At 37.2% G+C, this 12,982-nt stretch overlaps 1 protein-coding gene across 1 annotated transcript in view; it reads right to left on the reverse strand.

Moving 5' to 3' along the window:
* Positions 1-12,982, reverse strand: part of COL24A1 (collagen type XXIV alpha 1 chain) — a 542,658-nt gene that overhangs the window by 320,505 nt on the left and 209,171 nt on the right. Inside the window, exon 9 of the mRNA XM_079924384.1 lies at positions 11,619-11,672. Within this exon, the coding sequence (XP_079780510.1) occupies positions 11,619-11,672 (54 nt within the window). The remainder of the gene's footprint in view (positions 1-11,618; positions 11,673-12,982) is intronic.

Consider the following 12,982-nt stretch of genomic DNA (forward strand, 5'->3'; position numbering starts at 1 on the left):
GGGAGGGAGGACTGATTCAGGTACTTAGCTGAAGCTAGAAAGACTGACAAAGAAAGGATAAGAGGAAGAGAAGAAAGCGAAAGTATGAGTAAAAAATTTAGAGTAAGCAGAAACTGTGCTGAGAAAGAAAGTTTTTGTCAGAGGAAAAGTCAGATGACACAAAAGGGCAGATGCAGAGAGAGGAGATGAGTAGCAGTGCTAATAGAAAAGTACAGTCAAAGATCCACAAACTAATGTTGCTAGGTACTCAGAGCTGCTTTCAATCAGTGCCCGCCCCCGTGAGGCTGTCATATTACAGTACCATTTTTAGATTCCATGGGTCCCTGATTTCCCTTAATGCTGTAGAGAGGATTGAAATAATTCTCTCTTCCTTGGGATAGCCTAAGTGTCCATTCTTTGCAATCAAAAGAGCTGAAGTGAAACAAAATGGTTTTGGTTTGGTTTGGTTTACTACTAATAATAATGAAAAGACCAAGCACACTGAGCTCTAGATCCAGTTTTGCCACTAAATAGCTATATCATGAGTTTCAAAGTCTTCATCTATAAAATGACAGCAATGAATTAAACTACTGCTAAATCTCCTTTTAATTGCCAGCATTCTGCAATTAGTTGAATCTGTTAAAGTCACTACTTTTTTTTTTCACCTTTCATTGAATGAAAAACAAAGGCATTTATAAGAGTCAATTCAGGCTTTGAGGCATTGGAAGAATTCAAGTAACACTGATGTATCACTGAGGTACGTATCAGAAAAAAACAGATTCAGGCTCCCATGGGCATATGACCTGAAACAAAGATGGGGACTCTGGGATGAGCAGAATGGAAAGAGAATGAGTCAGGTAGGAGGCTATTATGAGAGTCTAGGAGAAACATGATTATACATTAGATTTGAGGGCAGAGTTAGAGATGATATATATGCCCCTTAAAGAGTTTAAACTTAAGCTCCTGAACTATTTTATTCAATGTGGTATCCCCAGTGTCTAGAACATAATGCGTGCTTGTTAATTAATTGATGGAAAGATTTGGATGAATAAATGAATTGATGTAAAGACTTAGAGGAATCTGAGGGTTACTTGGGGGAAAATAGATTCTAAGTATTCAATATGATATCTCAATTCTCTTAATATTGAAATGAAAGGTAATAAGTGGGAGAAAAAATATCTTGTTATTTTTCAATGTAATAATATGTTATTGTAATATACTGGAGTTAGCACTACTATTGTATAAAAGCCTCCATTTATTCCCTAATTTGTGACTACAGGTCTCATTTGTTTTCTACTTAAATACTAGTCTGTAATATTTTAAAAAACAAAGGGAATAAGTTCCTGGGAAGAATGCCTACATTCAAGCTTTGGCATAGCTCCAATCTAAGGACGTGACATTTTATTTTTAATTTTTTAAAATTTTTTGACCACACCGCACAGCATGTGTAATCTTAGTTCCCCAACCAGGGATCAAACCCACGCCCCCTGAATTGGAAGCACGGAGTCTTAACCACTGGGCCACCAGGGAAGTCTCCCTGACACTTTACTTTTAAAAATTTGTTTATATTGTGGTCTTTTGAAAATACTATTTGAGTCATTGTTCTTCCTATACTCACATAGGAAAAATAACAAAAAAGGTCGAGTAACTAACAATGCGTGATTTTCCTCTGATAAATATACTGAAACTGATGTAAACACATTTCTTAAGGAATGTCAATAGAAAAATGTACAAGTTCTGTTTTAGAACAGATTAAAAACTCATTATAATGAGTTGTAGGGTTGTTTCAATTTTTGTTGTGATGTAAATTTGCCTTGCCAAGAATTCCAGTAATAAAAAGGGTTTAGAATCTAATTTTAATATAGAGATATTAATTTTAATACTTATTTTAACAACAATTTAAACCCTAACAAATACGTTATCAACAGGTGACCACACAGGACCAAAAAAAAAAGAGATACAATTGAATCAAAATCAGAAATATTAAGGGATGGAAAAGAAACAAACTTCAAATATATACCTGAACTACCCCCAAGTAATTAAAATTTGGATACATAAATAAAATGTTTATCCATAAGGAAAATAGTGGTACCATTTACATACAGGGCCATCCTTGCTTTGCACGGTACTAGAGGACCATGAAACTGACCATATAAGCTGAAACCATGCCAAGCAATCTTAATAATGGGAAAAATTGCAATTGTTCTGTGACCTTTAAAAATTTTTGTCAAAATGTTTAAAAGTCTCACTGTCAGTTACCTTTGTATAGGGAAATGAAAAATATGTTAAATATTAGTTTAGTACAGTGTAATTTAAAACATTAGAAACAGTGAGAAATTAAAGTTCCATTTCTTAGAAAAAATTTATGAAGAGTAGTTTGAATAGTGCTTCTCTTGTATAAATAACCATACAGAGCAAGCATATATTCTATGTTTTGGCAAACTGTCATACTCCTTTCTAAGTGTGGGTCAGCTCCCAACATTCCATCCTTTGCACTTTCAATGTCATGAAATAGCTCCAAGAGTTCTTCTAACGAGAAGTTTTTTTGCTGTTGTAACCTCCTCTGGGACGTGTCTATCCTATTCATCACAACCCTTTCCTCTTATGTCAAAAATTTTGCCTTAAACAAAAATAATAAAAACAAGCTCGCCGTTACCAAGTTCCTCTGTCTGCATATGGAGAGTCTCTCAAATGGCAGCAGTGCCCCAGGATCAGCTATTTCTTCTATAACTCCATTTATATTTGATTCTAATTTCAATTTCTGTGTTATCACTATTTCTTTATTTCATTGTACTTTTCATCTTTGTTGACCAGTTACTTTTTCTGATTAGCCATTTGTGTAAAATGCCACATGAGTTTATCAGAGAGAAGGAAGCAAGACAGCTACACACTCTGCTGTCTGTGCATGAACTAACAGATGTGTCGTGTACAATCATCAACAGATTCTGAATGAAATGTGACCGACCACTGATCTTGATGCACATTTACTATTTATGTAGTGACTTGTAAGCTGAAGAGCCAGTAGCAAAGTTTATACTTTACACAGCTAATCACAGTGTGATTAATCTGAACCATGTTGGTGGGAGACTGGTGTTATTAAACCGTGTTAAGTGAAATTTGTCTATATTGGAACCATGCAAAGTGAGGAATGCTTGTATATATGTATTGAAAAGATTCTCGATGATATAATCTCTATGTTGTCAACTTCATATATAAATGGTTTTCTTCTTTTAACAGTTCTTTCCCCCACTAAATGCGAAGGACTTATATTCACTGAGATAAAGATTTTTCCTACAGGGCTTCCCTGGTGGTGCAATGGTTGAGAATCTGCCTGCCAATGCAGGGGACATGGGTTCGAGCCCTGGTCTGGGAAGATCCCACATGCTGCGGAGCAACTAGGCCCGTGAGCCACAACTACTGAGCCTGCGCGTCTGGAACTTGTGCTCCGCAGCAAGACAGGCCACGACAGTGAAAGGCCCGCGCACCGCGATGAAGAGTGGCCCCCTGCTTGCCGCAACTAGAGAAAGCCCTCGCACAGAAACGAAGACCCAACACAGCCAAAGATAAATAAATTAATTTTAAAAAAAAATTCTGATTTAAAAAAAAAAAAGATTTTTCCTACATATGAGAAAGTATCTCCTATGGCATAAGACAACTTCTCTATTACCACTCTGCTTTTCTATCTTGGGCCTCCTTACATAACCTTTAGGTTTCAGAAAGGTAGGAGCATTTGTCTCTAGAATCCACAAAAATGCCAAAGAAATTCCGGAGACTAAATGATTTGCCTCTGGCACTCTCCTTCTTAAAATCCTTCAGTAGCTCTCTACCATATGATAAATGCTTTACCATGGCATACAAGTTCCTTTATAATTTGACCCCTGAATGTCCCTCAAACTTTATCTCCTGACACCTCCTACCTAACACTCCATAATCCCAAAACAAGGAACTGCTCTTGCCTCCAAGCCTTGGTTTATGTCATCACCTGTGTGTAAACAGCATACATGCCTACTAACTATAGTATCATTAGGATAACTTGCATCCTCAAGATGCGGCTCAGGGGCTTCCCTGGTGGCGCAGTGGTTGAGAGTCCGCCTGCCGATGCAGGGGACACGGGTTCGTGCCCCGGTCCCGGAAGATCCCACATGCCGCGGAGCGGCTGGGCCCGTGAGCCATGGCCGCTGGGCCTGTGCATCCGGAGCCTTTGCTCCGCAACGGGAGAAGCCACAACAGTGAGAGGTCCGCGTACCGCAAAAAAAAAAAAAAAAAAAAGATGCAGCTCAGATGTTGCCTCTTTCCCTGTTCTCTAAAAACTCCCCCACCTCCACTGCCAAGAAGTTTAGAGATCCCTCAGCCGTTGCTATAAAAATTTCACATCTTAATCATTGCACTTGTTATAGCATAATATACTTTTAGTGATTTACTTTAGTATTTATTTCCTTTTTTAGACAGTAGGCTACTTGAAGGCAGGAACTATACCTTGTTTACCAATACTGGTTTCCTGAATGAACTGTAGGACAAAAGAATGTGATTAAAACAACTGCAGCATTCCAGAGTTAGTGACAAATTTTATCTCAAAACTGCTCTTTTGGTTGAAGCAACTTCCTTGTATCTTTTGCTTCTGTCTAGTCTCAGGAAGCTGAGGCAAAGGTGGGCTAACCTTATACATGATCATGTGAAAGGCAACATCACTGAGACATTAGTAGCAGATTAACTAGTTCTACTCACCCTACCTAAATGGGACGAAGGGTGTTTGGAGCCAGAGGACCGAGGCAAAATAAGACAGGTGAGAAGGGTCACTGACTTGAGAAGCAGCCCTAGAGAAGGAAAATAACCACTAGCACCGGGTGAAAGGGCACAGTCAATTAAACTTACGAGCAGCAATGTTCATTCAGTACTAATATGTGCTTGCTATGTACCATTCACTGGGCTGAAATACCAGTGAAAAAATATAGACCTTGCACTTAAGGACTCCTAAATCACTCATGTATTTCCCTTTAGCCCACTGCTACTGCACTGTTATCTGAAAGCCAGTATTAAATTGTCCTTTTCTGTAATGTAATAATAGCAGTCCTTTACAGATCAGGTGATTCCAAGTATCTAATAAAATCTGTCAAGCACTACAGGACTCATACGTCAGCAATGCCTTGAGGAATACAAACAAAGGTTTGTAGCCATGTTTTGGTCAAAATAACCAGGGAAACCTATGGCAAACTAGAGAAACAGTGGCAAGACGCCCATAGCTGATTGAAAAAGAAGGCTTAAGCAAGAATTCAGAATGAGATTAAAAAAATCAACAACCATGACCATGTAAGTACTACTTGAGGTAAGGCAATAAAGTTCCTGAAGTTTTAAGAATAGGGAGTTTAACTGTTTTCAAAAAATTAAATAGAAGAATGATCCCAGGTAACTGGAGAGATTGAAGATAATTAAATTAGAGAATGAATACCACACAGACCTCTCTATTCTACCCACCTCCCCTTCTTCTTGGAACATACTTCCCTCACGCACACAACAGACTCCTACCCACCTCTGTCCCAAACTCCTCACAATATTGACCAATTAACCTACATTAATTAGTACTTTTTTTTTTTTTTTTTGCTGTACGCAGGCCTATCACTGCTGTGGCCTCTCCCATTGCGGAGCACAGGCTCCGGACGCGCAGGCTCAGCGGCCATGGCTCACGGGCCCAGCCTCTCCGCGGCATGTGGGATCTTCCCGGACCCGTGTCCCCTGCATCGGCAGGCGGACTCAACCACTGCGCCACCAGGGAAGCCCCAGTACTCAGTTTTTACCTTGGCCCCATCAACTCTAGCTGTAGTCCTTCTCAACTAGTTCTTGTGGAGAAAAACAGTATGACACTAATTCTCAAAATGGTGCTAAATGACCGATAACAGCTTTTTCTGAGGACACAGACATTTTTTTTTAAAACCTTCTGGGAACTGAAATACTTTCAGCCAAATGAATTTATCGTTAATGTTAGGATGTCAATCAGAAGAGGAAAATATCTTTGGATGAAGGAATGTTTTCCAAGTCGCACAGAGTACACCACTTTGGTAGCCACGGGCTTGCCTGTGAGGGAGTTCAGTATGTGTTGTCTTGTTCTTTGCTTCCCCTTCCATTAGTGGAAATGGCAGAGGGCAGAGTAGATGGTCACAGTGGTGACAGCACACCCTCTAAGCAGCAGCTTTTATGTTAGACTTTCAGTACGAAGCCTGAACTGCAAACCGAGCAAAGGAAAACGTAGCTCTGCAGATTTTTACAGGAATATTGCACAGGTGAGAAGATGATCTATAGCGTTAACTATGGAACCTAAGAATTCCCCTTATTTCTTTCTCTGGGCACGGATTTTATTTTTATTGTTGTTCTCATCAACATTCAGTATTGCTGTACTTCCTTAGTACTGTCCTTGCTTTAAATAGATTATGAAAAGCTGTATAGGTTTTGAGTGACTGATCAATCGTAACGCATTCCACTTGATTTTTTCAGCTCTTCTTTCCCTTCCAACTTTATAAAGATGTTAACTGTGTACCTCCTATGTAATGGAAAGATTTTTTTAACTGAAATAATTCCATCAAACTAGAATAAGAATTCACACTGATTTATAATTATTACTAAAAGTATAGTAGTTGAATTGTTTGACATTCAGAAAAATATTGCCATACATTATTCATAATAATCTGTTTTAAAATGTGTGCCTCATATTTCACAATTGTTCTGAGTTATACCTTCATGCTAAGATGTGCTTAACTGCTCTCATCTGGCTTATCCTCTCGATCCCAGAAAAATTTCTTCAATTGAAATTGCTGTTAATTTTCTTACAATTTTAAAAAGCAGACTTCCAATAGTAATGCAGCAACTGATCAGCTATATTTAAAAACCAATTTAAAAATTCGTCTGGAGTCCAAGCTCAGAATTATGACTCTTGTGTTCCAACCAACACAGCATGCACTCTGGATCTAACTTATCTGATTTTTGGCACAAATTTAGACATTTAGTGGGAAGTGAAAACATACTTCAGTTCCTAGGTAAATAAGAGTTATATTAAGGTGGCTAAGTTGAGGCAATGTAACCAGTCAATCTGGGGAAACACACAGCTTGTTAAAGTGGTAATACTGGTTTTTTAAAAAAAAGTCAAGGTGTGAATATTGATTTCAGATTTTTTAAAAGAAAAAATTCAAGGGCCTTTCCTTATGAAACCCCCTGATTTCATTCTTATCTGTCCCTCTTCAGAGAAAAGCACTTTTTTTTAATATGCATGATTTTACACTTTTATATAAATACAATGTTTCACTGTTCAGTAAAGCATAAATTTCTGTAAGTTGTCTTGATAATGTATTTTTGCATGTTTTTGAACTTTATATATATTATACTATACGAATGCTTTGAGGCTATTTCTTTCGTCAATGTTATATTTTTGAGATTTATACATGTTGCCATAAATAGGTAGATTTAGTTTGTTCATTTTAGCTGCTGCATGGTGTTACATTTTATGAATCTATCAAAATATATCCTTTTAAAATTTAAATATATTGGGGTTTCTACTGTTTTGTTTTCATAAACAATGCTGCAAGTAACATTTTAAAATTTCTTCTTGTGTATGTGTGTTAGAGAGTTTCTCTAAGATATATACATATGAGCAGAATTACTAAGTGTTAGGCAGTGTGCATCTTCACCTTTCCTAGACATGGCAAATCGTGCTCCAAAGTGGTTGTTCCAGTTCCATCAGCAGTAAATGAGAATTCCTGTTGTATCTCATCGGCCAAAAGTAGGTATTTTCAGACTTTAGATATTTGACAATTGTGAAATGATACCTCATTGTTTTAATTTCATTTCCTTTATTCCTTGTAAGGTTAAATATCTTTTCACATATTAAGTGACCAATGGCTTTGCTGTTTTGTGAACTGCCCATTTTTCTATTGGGTTATTGATTTCTGTGCAATCTTTACATGTTCTGGATGCTAGTTCTTTGTTAGTTACATGTGTTACAAATATTTTTTCCCAGTCTGTGGCTTGTATTTTCACTATTTGTGTTGTACCTTGTTGTGAGAAAAAAAAAAAAAGCCTTATTTTTAATATAGTAAATTTATTAATCTTTAAAAAAAGTCAAGGGGTGAGAGATAAAAAGGGAAAAAGGCAGAAGCGAACCAAAATATCTACTGAAGAGTGAATAAAAATATTGCTGCTGATTTACTTGCTTTGTTATTTCTATCTCAATATTACTTCTAGTTTTCAGAACATTTTATATTAATCTTCCATTTATTTATCTCAACAGTTTCCATGAGTTGTCAGTATTTCTACACACAACTTTCTTGCAGCCACTTCAAAGACTACTTAAAGAATTGTAATATTTCCAGATACTTCCAGAGAAAAGGAATAATGATGTCATTATTACCTGTCATCCAAAACTATATTTGTTCCCTTGGCTTTCAGGAAAAACAAAATTTTACTTTCTCTTGCATTCATGCTTGAGGTAGTCAGAAGTAATCAAACTCACATATAACAAATATTGGCATAATGAACTAATACATGGGGAAACAGTATTTGAAGTTATTAAGAGCACAGTCATGTCAAAGATGCCTGGATTTGAGTCCTAACTCTGTCAGTTAATAATCATGTGGCCTTGGGTAAATGCCTTAAACATTTTATGCCTCAGTTAACTTATTTATGACACACTGAACATACTATCTGTCTCAATGGGTTGTTTTTAAGATAAAAAGATACAGGGTTCAGCAGATAGACTATAATATTACACATAAGAAAGGAGCTGTTAATATTTACTGTAATAGTTATAATAATAATTCAAAAATAGTTTGATAGATAAAATATGTAATAAACTTCATGTTTATCAAATCCCAAGTACCTTATTCATCTTTTATAATAAGCACAGACTGTTAAAAGCACAGTGGATTCAGTATCAGCAAGTAATATCTCTTGATCCTGCTGTAACTCTGAGTGACCCTGAGCAATTCTCTTAACCTCTCTGGGCTTATCTTAGATCTATCATTTACAGAATGAATACCTTAAGTTCTTGTCTTGACCTTAAGAATTCATGTAGCATTTTAGGGGTAGAACTGAAAGGATGAAGGAATAGGAGTCCCTAGGTCATAACTAATATGAACTTTTATTCTAGGTACTCCTAGAATGGATTCTGTTTGCAGGGAGTAACTCTGAGAATGACCTAGGTGGTTCAAAAATTGAACCAAAATTAGTAAATTCCATAAATAATCAGTCTGGTCCTTCTGTCTTTCATACAAACCACAGGAACAGAAAGAGTCTACCAAGCTCATTGTGAGAGTATTTCTACTGCACATTCATATTAAAGTAAGACATGCACGTAGATAGTGTGATGGAAACTTGTTCCAAGCCTGCTACGTGGAGAATTAGTTTAGGTTTAGATTGAGCCCCTATGTGTGTTTCCTGCAATACTTGTTTTTAAAAAATCTATATACAGTTTCCATTATTAGACACACTCTGAAAAGAGGGAAAGCATTCTCAGAAAAACTACAAAATCATCTCAACTATTAACACTGTTTTGAACTACTATCAAAGCATAGTGAACCTGGATGCTTCATTTATCAGAAAGTAGTTTGGTTTCTAAATACTTTCGACTAAACCTTCTCTAGAGAAAATTCAGCTATAGTTGCTAATTGATAACATAGCAAGATCCCTGACTTCTACAGTGTCTGTTTCTACTCGTTAACAACACAAGCCAGATTTTAAAAGTTTAAAAAACTGTGTAAGAGAAAAGAAGTCTGTGAAAGATATGCATCCATGACCCAGTTTGTTTAACTTGATGCTATTTCACTTTACTAGACTTATACAGACCAAAAATAATATATTCTCAATATTTTAAAATACCGATGGGCCAAGGCTCATATAATATGTGCATAAGTCCTTGGAAGATAATATCTTCTGCTTTGAGTAAGTAAAACCTTCAAAGTTAAAAATGATAACCTGCTCTAATAGTTAAAATCAGTCTTTTAAAATTTTCTCTATAGTATTTCTTTATATACTCCTCTACACAATCACGACTCAAGCTTTATTTATCAATAAGTTTTCCCTTTCTGGAACGCTAATTTCATGAACCATGGGCATTATTAACCTTGGAAAGTAATGATTAGTTTGTTTTTCTCTCATACACAGTGGCATTCTTCAGGATGCAATAGCTGTATATTTAATATCAAATACAATTTATTAAGGCAATTTTCGTATTATGAGATTTTCTTTGTTTGATGCTATTCATCAGTACAGTTTCCTCAGAGGTACACTTAGCAGTCAGAGGTATACTAAGTAGCATTAAACAGACAGATTCATGACTGTATGTCAAGACCAATTCTGGTAGGAACGATCACTCTGCAGTTTCATGGAAGCAACCAACAACCTCAAAGGAGTTGTCAGATTCTAAGTACTATCTAGGATGAAGACTAGTCTAAATGCCATAAGAATAATGGTGTGGTATGGTCATGGGAGGAAAAGTACTCCATGAGATCAAAACCTTTTTAATCAATTTACAGTTGTGCCCTGTAGAAGGGATTATGAAGGGAAGCAAACAAGGTCAGGATCCTTTCCAAAACCAGATAAATAGCTGATGGTTAACAGTTATTAATGGCTTGCTATTTTTCTGACACTCTATTGCATGGATTATCCCATTCCATGTTCCCAACAGCTCCCTGTGAAGTGGGTAGTATTATCTTCACATTTTACACATGAGGGAACTAAAGCTTAGGTTAAGCAACCTGCCCAAGGTCGACAGGACCTAGAAAATGGCAGATAGAATTTGAACAAATTAACCAGAGCCAGAAAACCATCTCCATTCTAAATCTCCCAAGAGGAAAAGAAGATGACACACTGAGACACCAACATAGCTCATTATGAAGTGTATTTAGGCACCCATATCAAGTCAAATACTGCCCTCCAATATTTTGGGGCCTTTAATACCTTAGACAGGAATTTTGTATCTTCTTCATCCCTTGTAGAAAATCAACAACTCAGTGTTTGAGAAAAAGACAAGCTGAATATATTGAGAAGAATTTACACTTGTGTTCATTCAGGAAACTGCACAGCATATTTTATGAAATAATTATAGCAGCTGTGTTACTATTCCTTTTTACCCGAGAAAAGGCCAACTCATGTGCATATGACTACTATTTTTTACTACATATCCCCAACCCTCACTTCTACTCTGTTTACGCTTCAGGCCTCACACTCATGTATATACCACGGCAGAGCTTATTATTTCCTAATAAAATTAGAAACTCTTTAAAAAAAAAGCCAAGTATTTTACCTACATCCAAATGTACCTCACTTTGGATATATAAAGTTACAATGTGACTTCAAAGTTTTAGAAGTAAGTTATTGCCCTAATAAAAAAAGAGAACTCCAAAATTCTATCAGTGACTTTCTCCTACATGTGAATTTTGTCCCCATCATTATCTGAAGGGTTTTCTTTTATTTTTCTTAAGACCCTGTCTTTGGTGGGCACCACTTCCCTGGATTAGGACAGCACCCTAATTCCTATTGCTGAAGAAAAGAATTTAAAACATTGACCTTGGGCTCAACTTCAGAATGAGATCTTAGGAGCTGAGGAGCACCCAGATCCACATGGCACCCAAATACATCAAAGTAAAACGACATCTTACCTTAACACCTTGCATACCAGGGGGCCCCATGAATCCAGAAAGACCTTGATCACCCTAAGAACAAAACACAGACAGAGGTTTAATAGTATGAAAGAGAATTGAAAATTATGATTTCCTTGCTGCAGGATTTCATCTTGGACGTCCAGATCTTACTGCACTCATTTCTGATCTCCTCTATCTGGCTCAAGGTCCACCTCGTTTTTGGGACTGTTCGAGACCTTTTCTGAGGCTCCCGGCCCTTATCTCTTCTAGTGCTGATTACCTGGACAGTACTTCCCCACCTCTAAGGCCCTGCTTCTTTTGCTCTGATGTCCTTCTCTCTAGGAATGTCCTTACTTCCCAAATTCTCATCTTTCCCAAAGTTTACCGTGCTTTAAAAATGTAAAGGAATCTACTTAAAAATTCTACCAGTGCTTTGTGAGGCAGCTGTGGACAGCTCAGGCCTGCCCTTCTAGGTGAGGACCTGCAGCCCAATGGGACTCCCACGTGGAACCTCATGGCACGGCTGGGGGGTGGGAGGCAGGACTGGGCTCTCGTCATGCACCAGGGAAAGGGGCACTTCCATTTCTGGGGCTGCAGTGAAAATTTATTGGGAGGACCATGTGTTTGACTTCACAGACCCAACTTCGCAAATTAGGGCCTTCTGTCCCCACACCCCAACCCCTTCCCCCAAATGTGATGAAGGCCTGTGAGCAGGGTAGGAAGGAGAAATTATACCAGTGAGGGGGAAGGAGTGTCTGTGGTGGGTAGAATGGACAACGACATAGAGGAGGCTGTGTGAATTGACAAGGATGAAACATGTCAAAGTGGAATGGGGGTATAATCTTAAACCAGTTTACTCGTGGTACACTTGTTCTTCGCCTCTGTTCCTTTCCCTCTTCCTGCTGTGGCAAAGTTATTGTGCATGAAAAAAAGTATGTTCTTTGAAAGAGAAAAAGAGTACTTAGTTAATAACCCTAAATAAACTCGTTAATGACTGTTTAGGCACTACTTAATTTTCAGTGTATTATCTACTTTAATATGTCATCAATTAAACAATCAGAAGGGAAAAGGATGTTTCTGATTAACTATAAAGTGCTTTTCCACATGTTTAATATTTTAATGTTTTTTTTGCTCAGTGTTTTATTAGGATGGCTTCCATTTGTTATGGGATGGTGGGTTTATACATTTTTTTTTGACACTTATTTCTCTGATAGAAGGAAAAGAAAACTGTACTAGGAAACAGGAGACTGGAGGCTCATCTCCTACTAGCTCTAATCAAGGGTAGATCACTTGATTTCCCTTCAAAGTTTCTCCATCTGAAAAGTGAGAATAATAATATCACACTCGTCTTGTGGGAAAGGAAAAATTACCACTATTTAAAA

Source organism: Stenella coeruleoalba (assembly GCF_951394435.1).
Source record: "Stenella coeruleoalba genome assembly, chromosome: 1".
Lineage (NCBI taxonomy): Eukaryota > Metazoa > Chordata > Mammalia > Artiodactyla > Delphinidae > Stenella > Stenella coeruleoalba.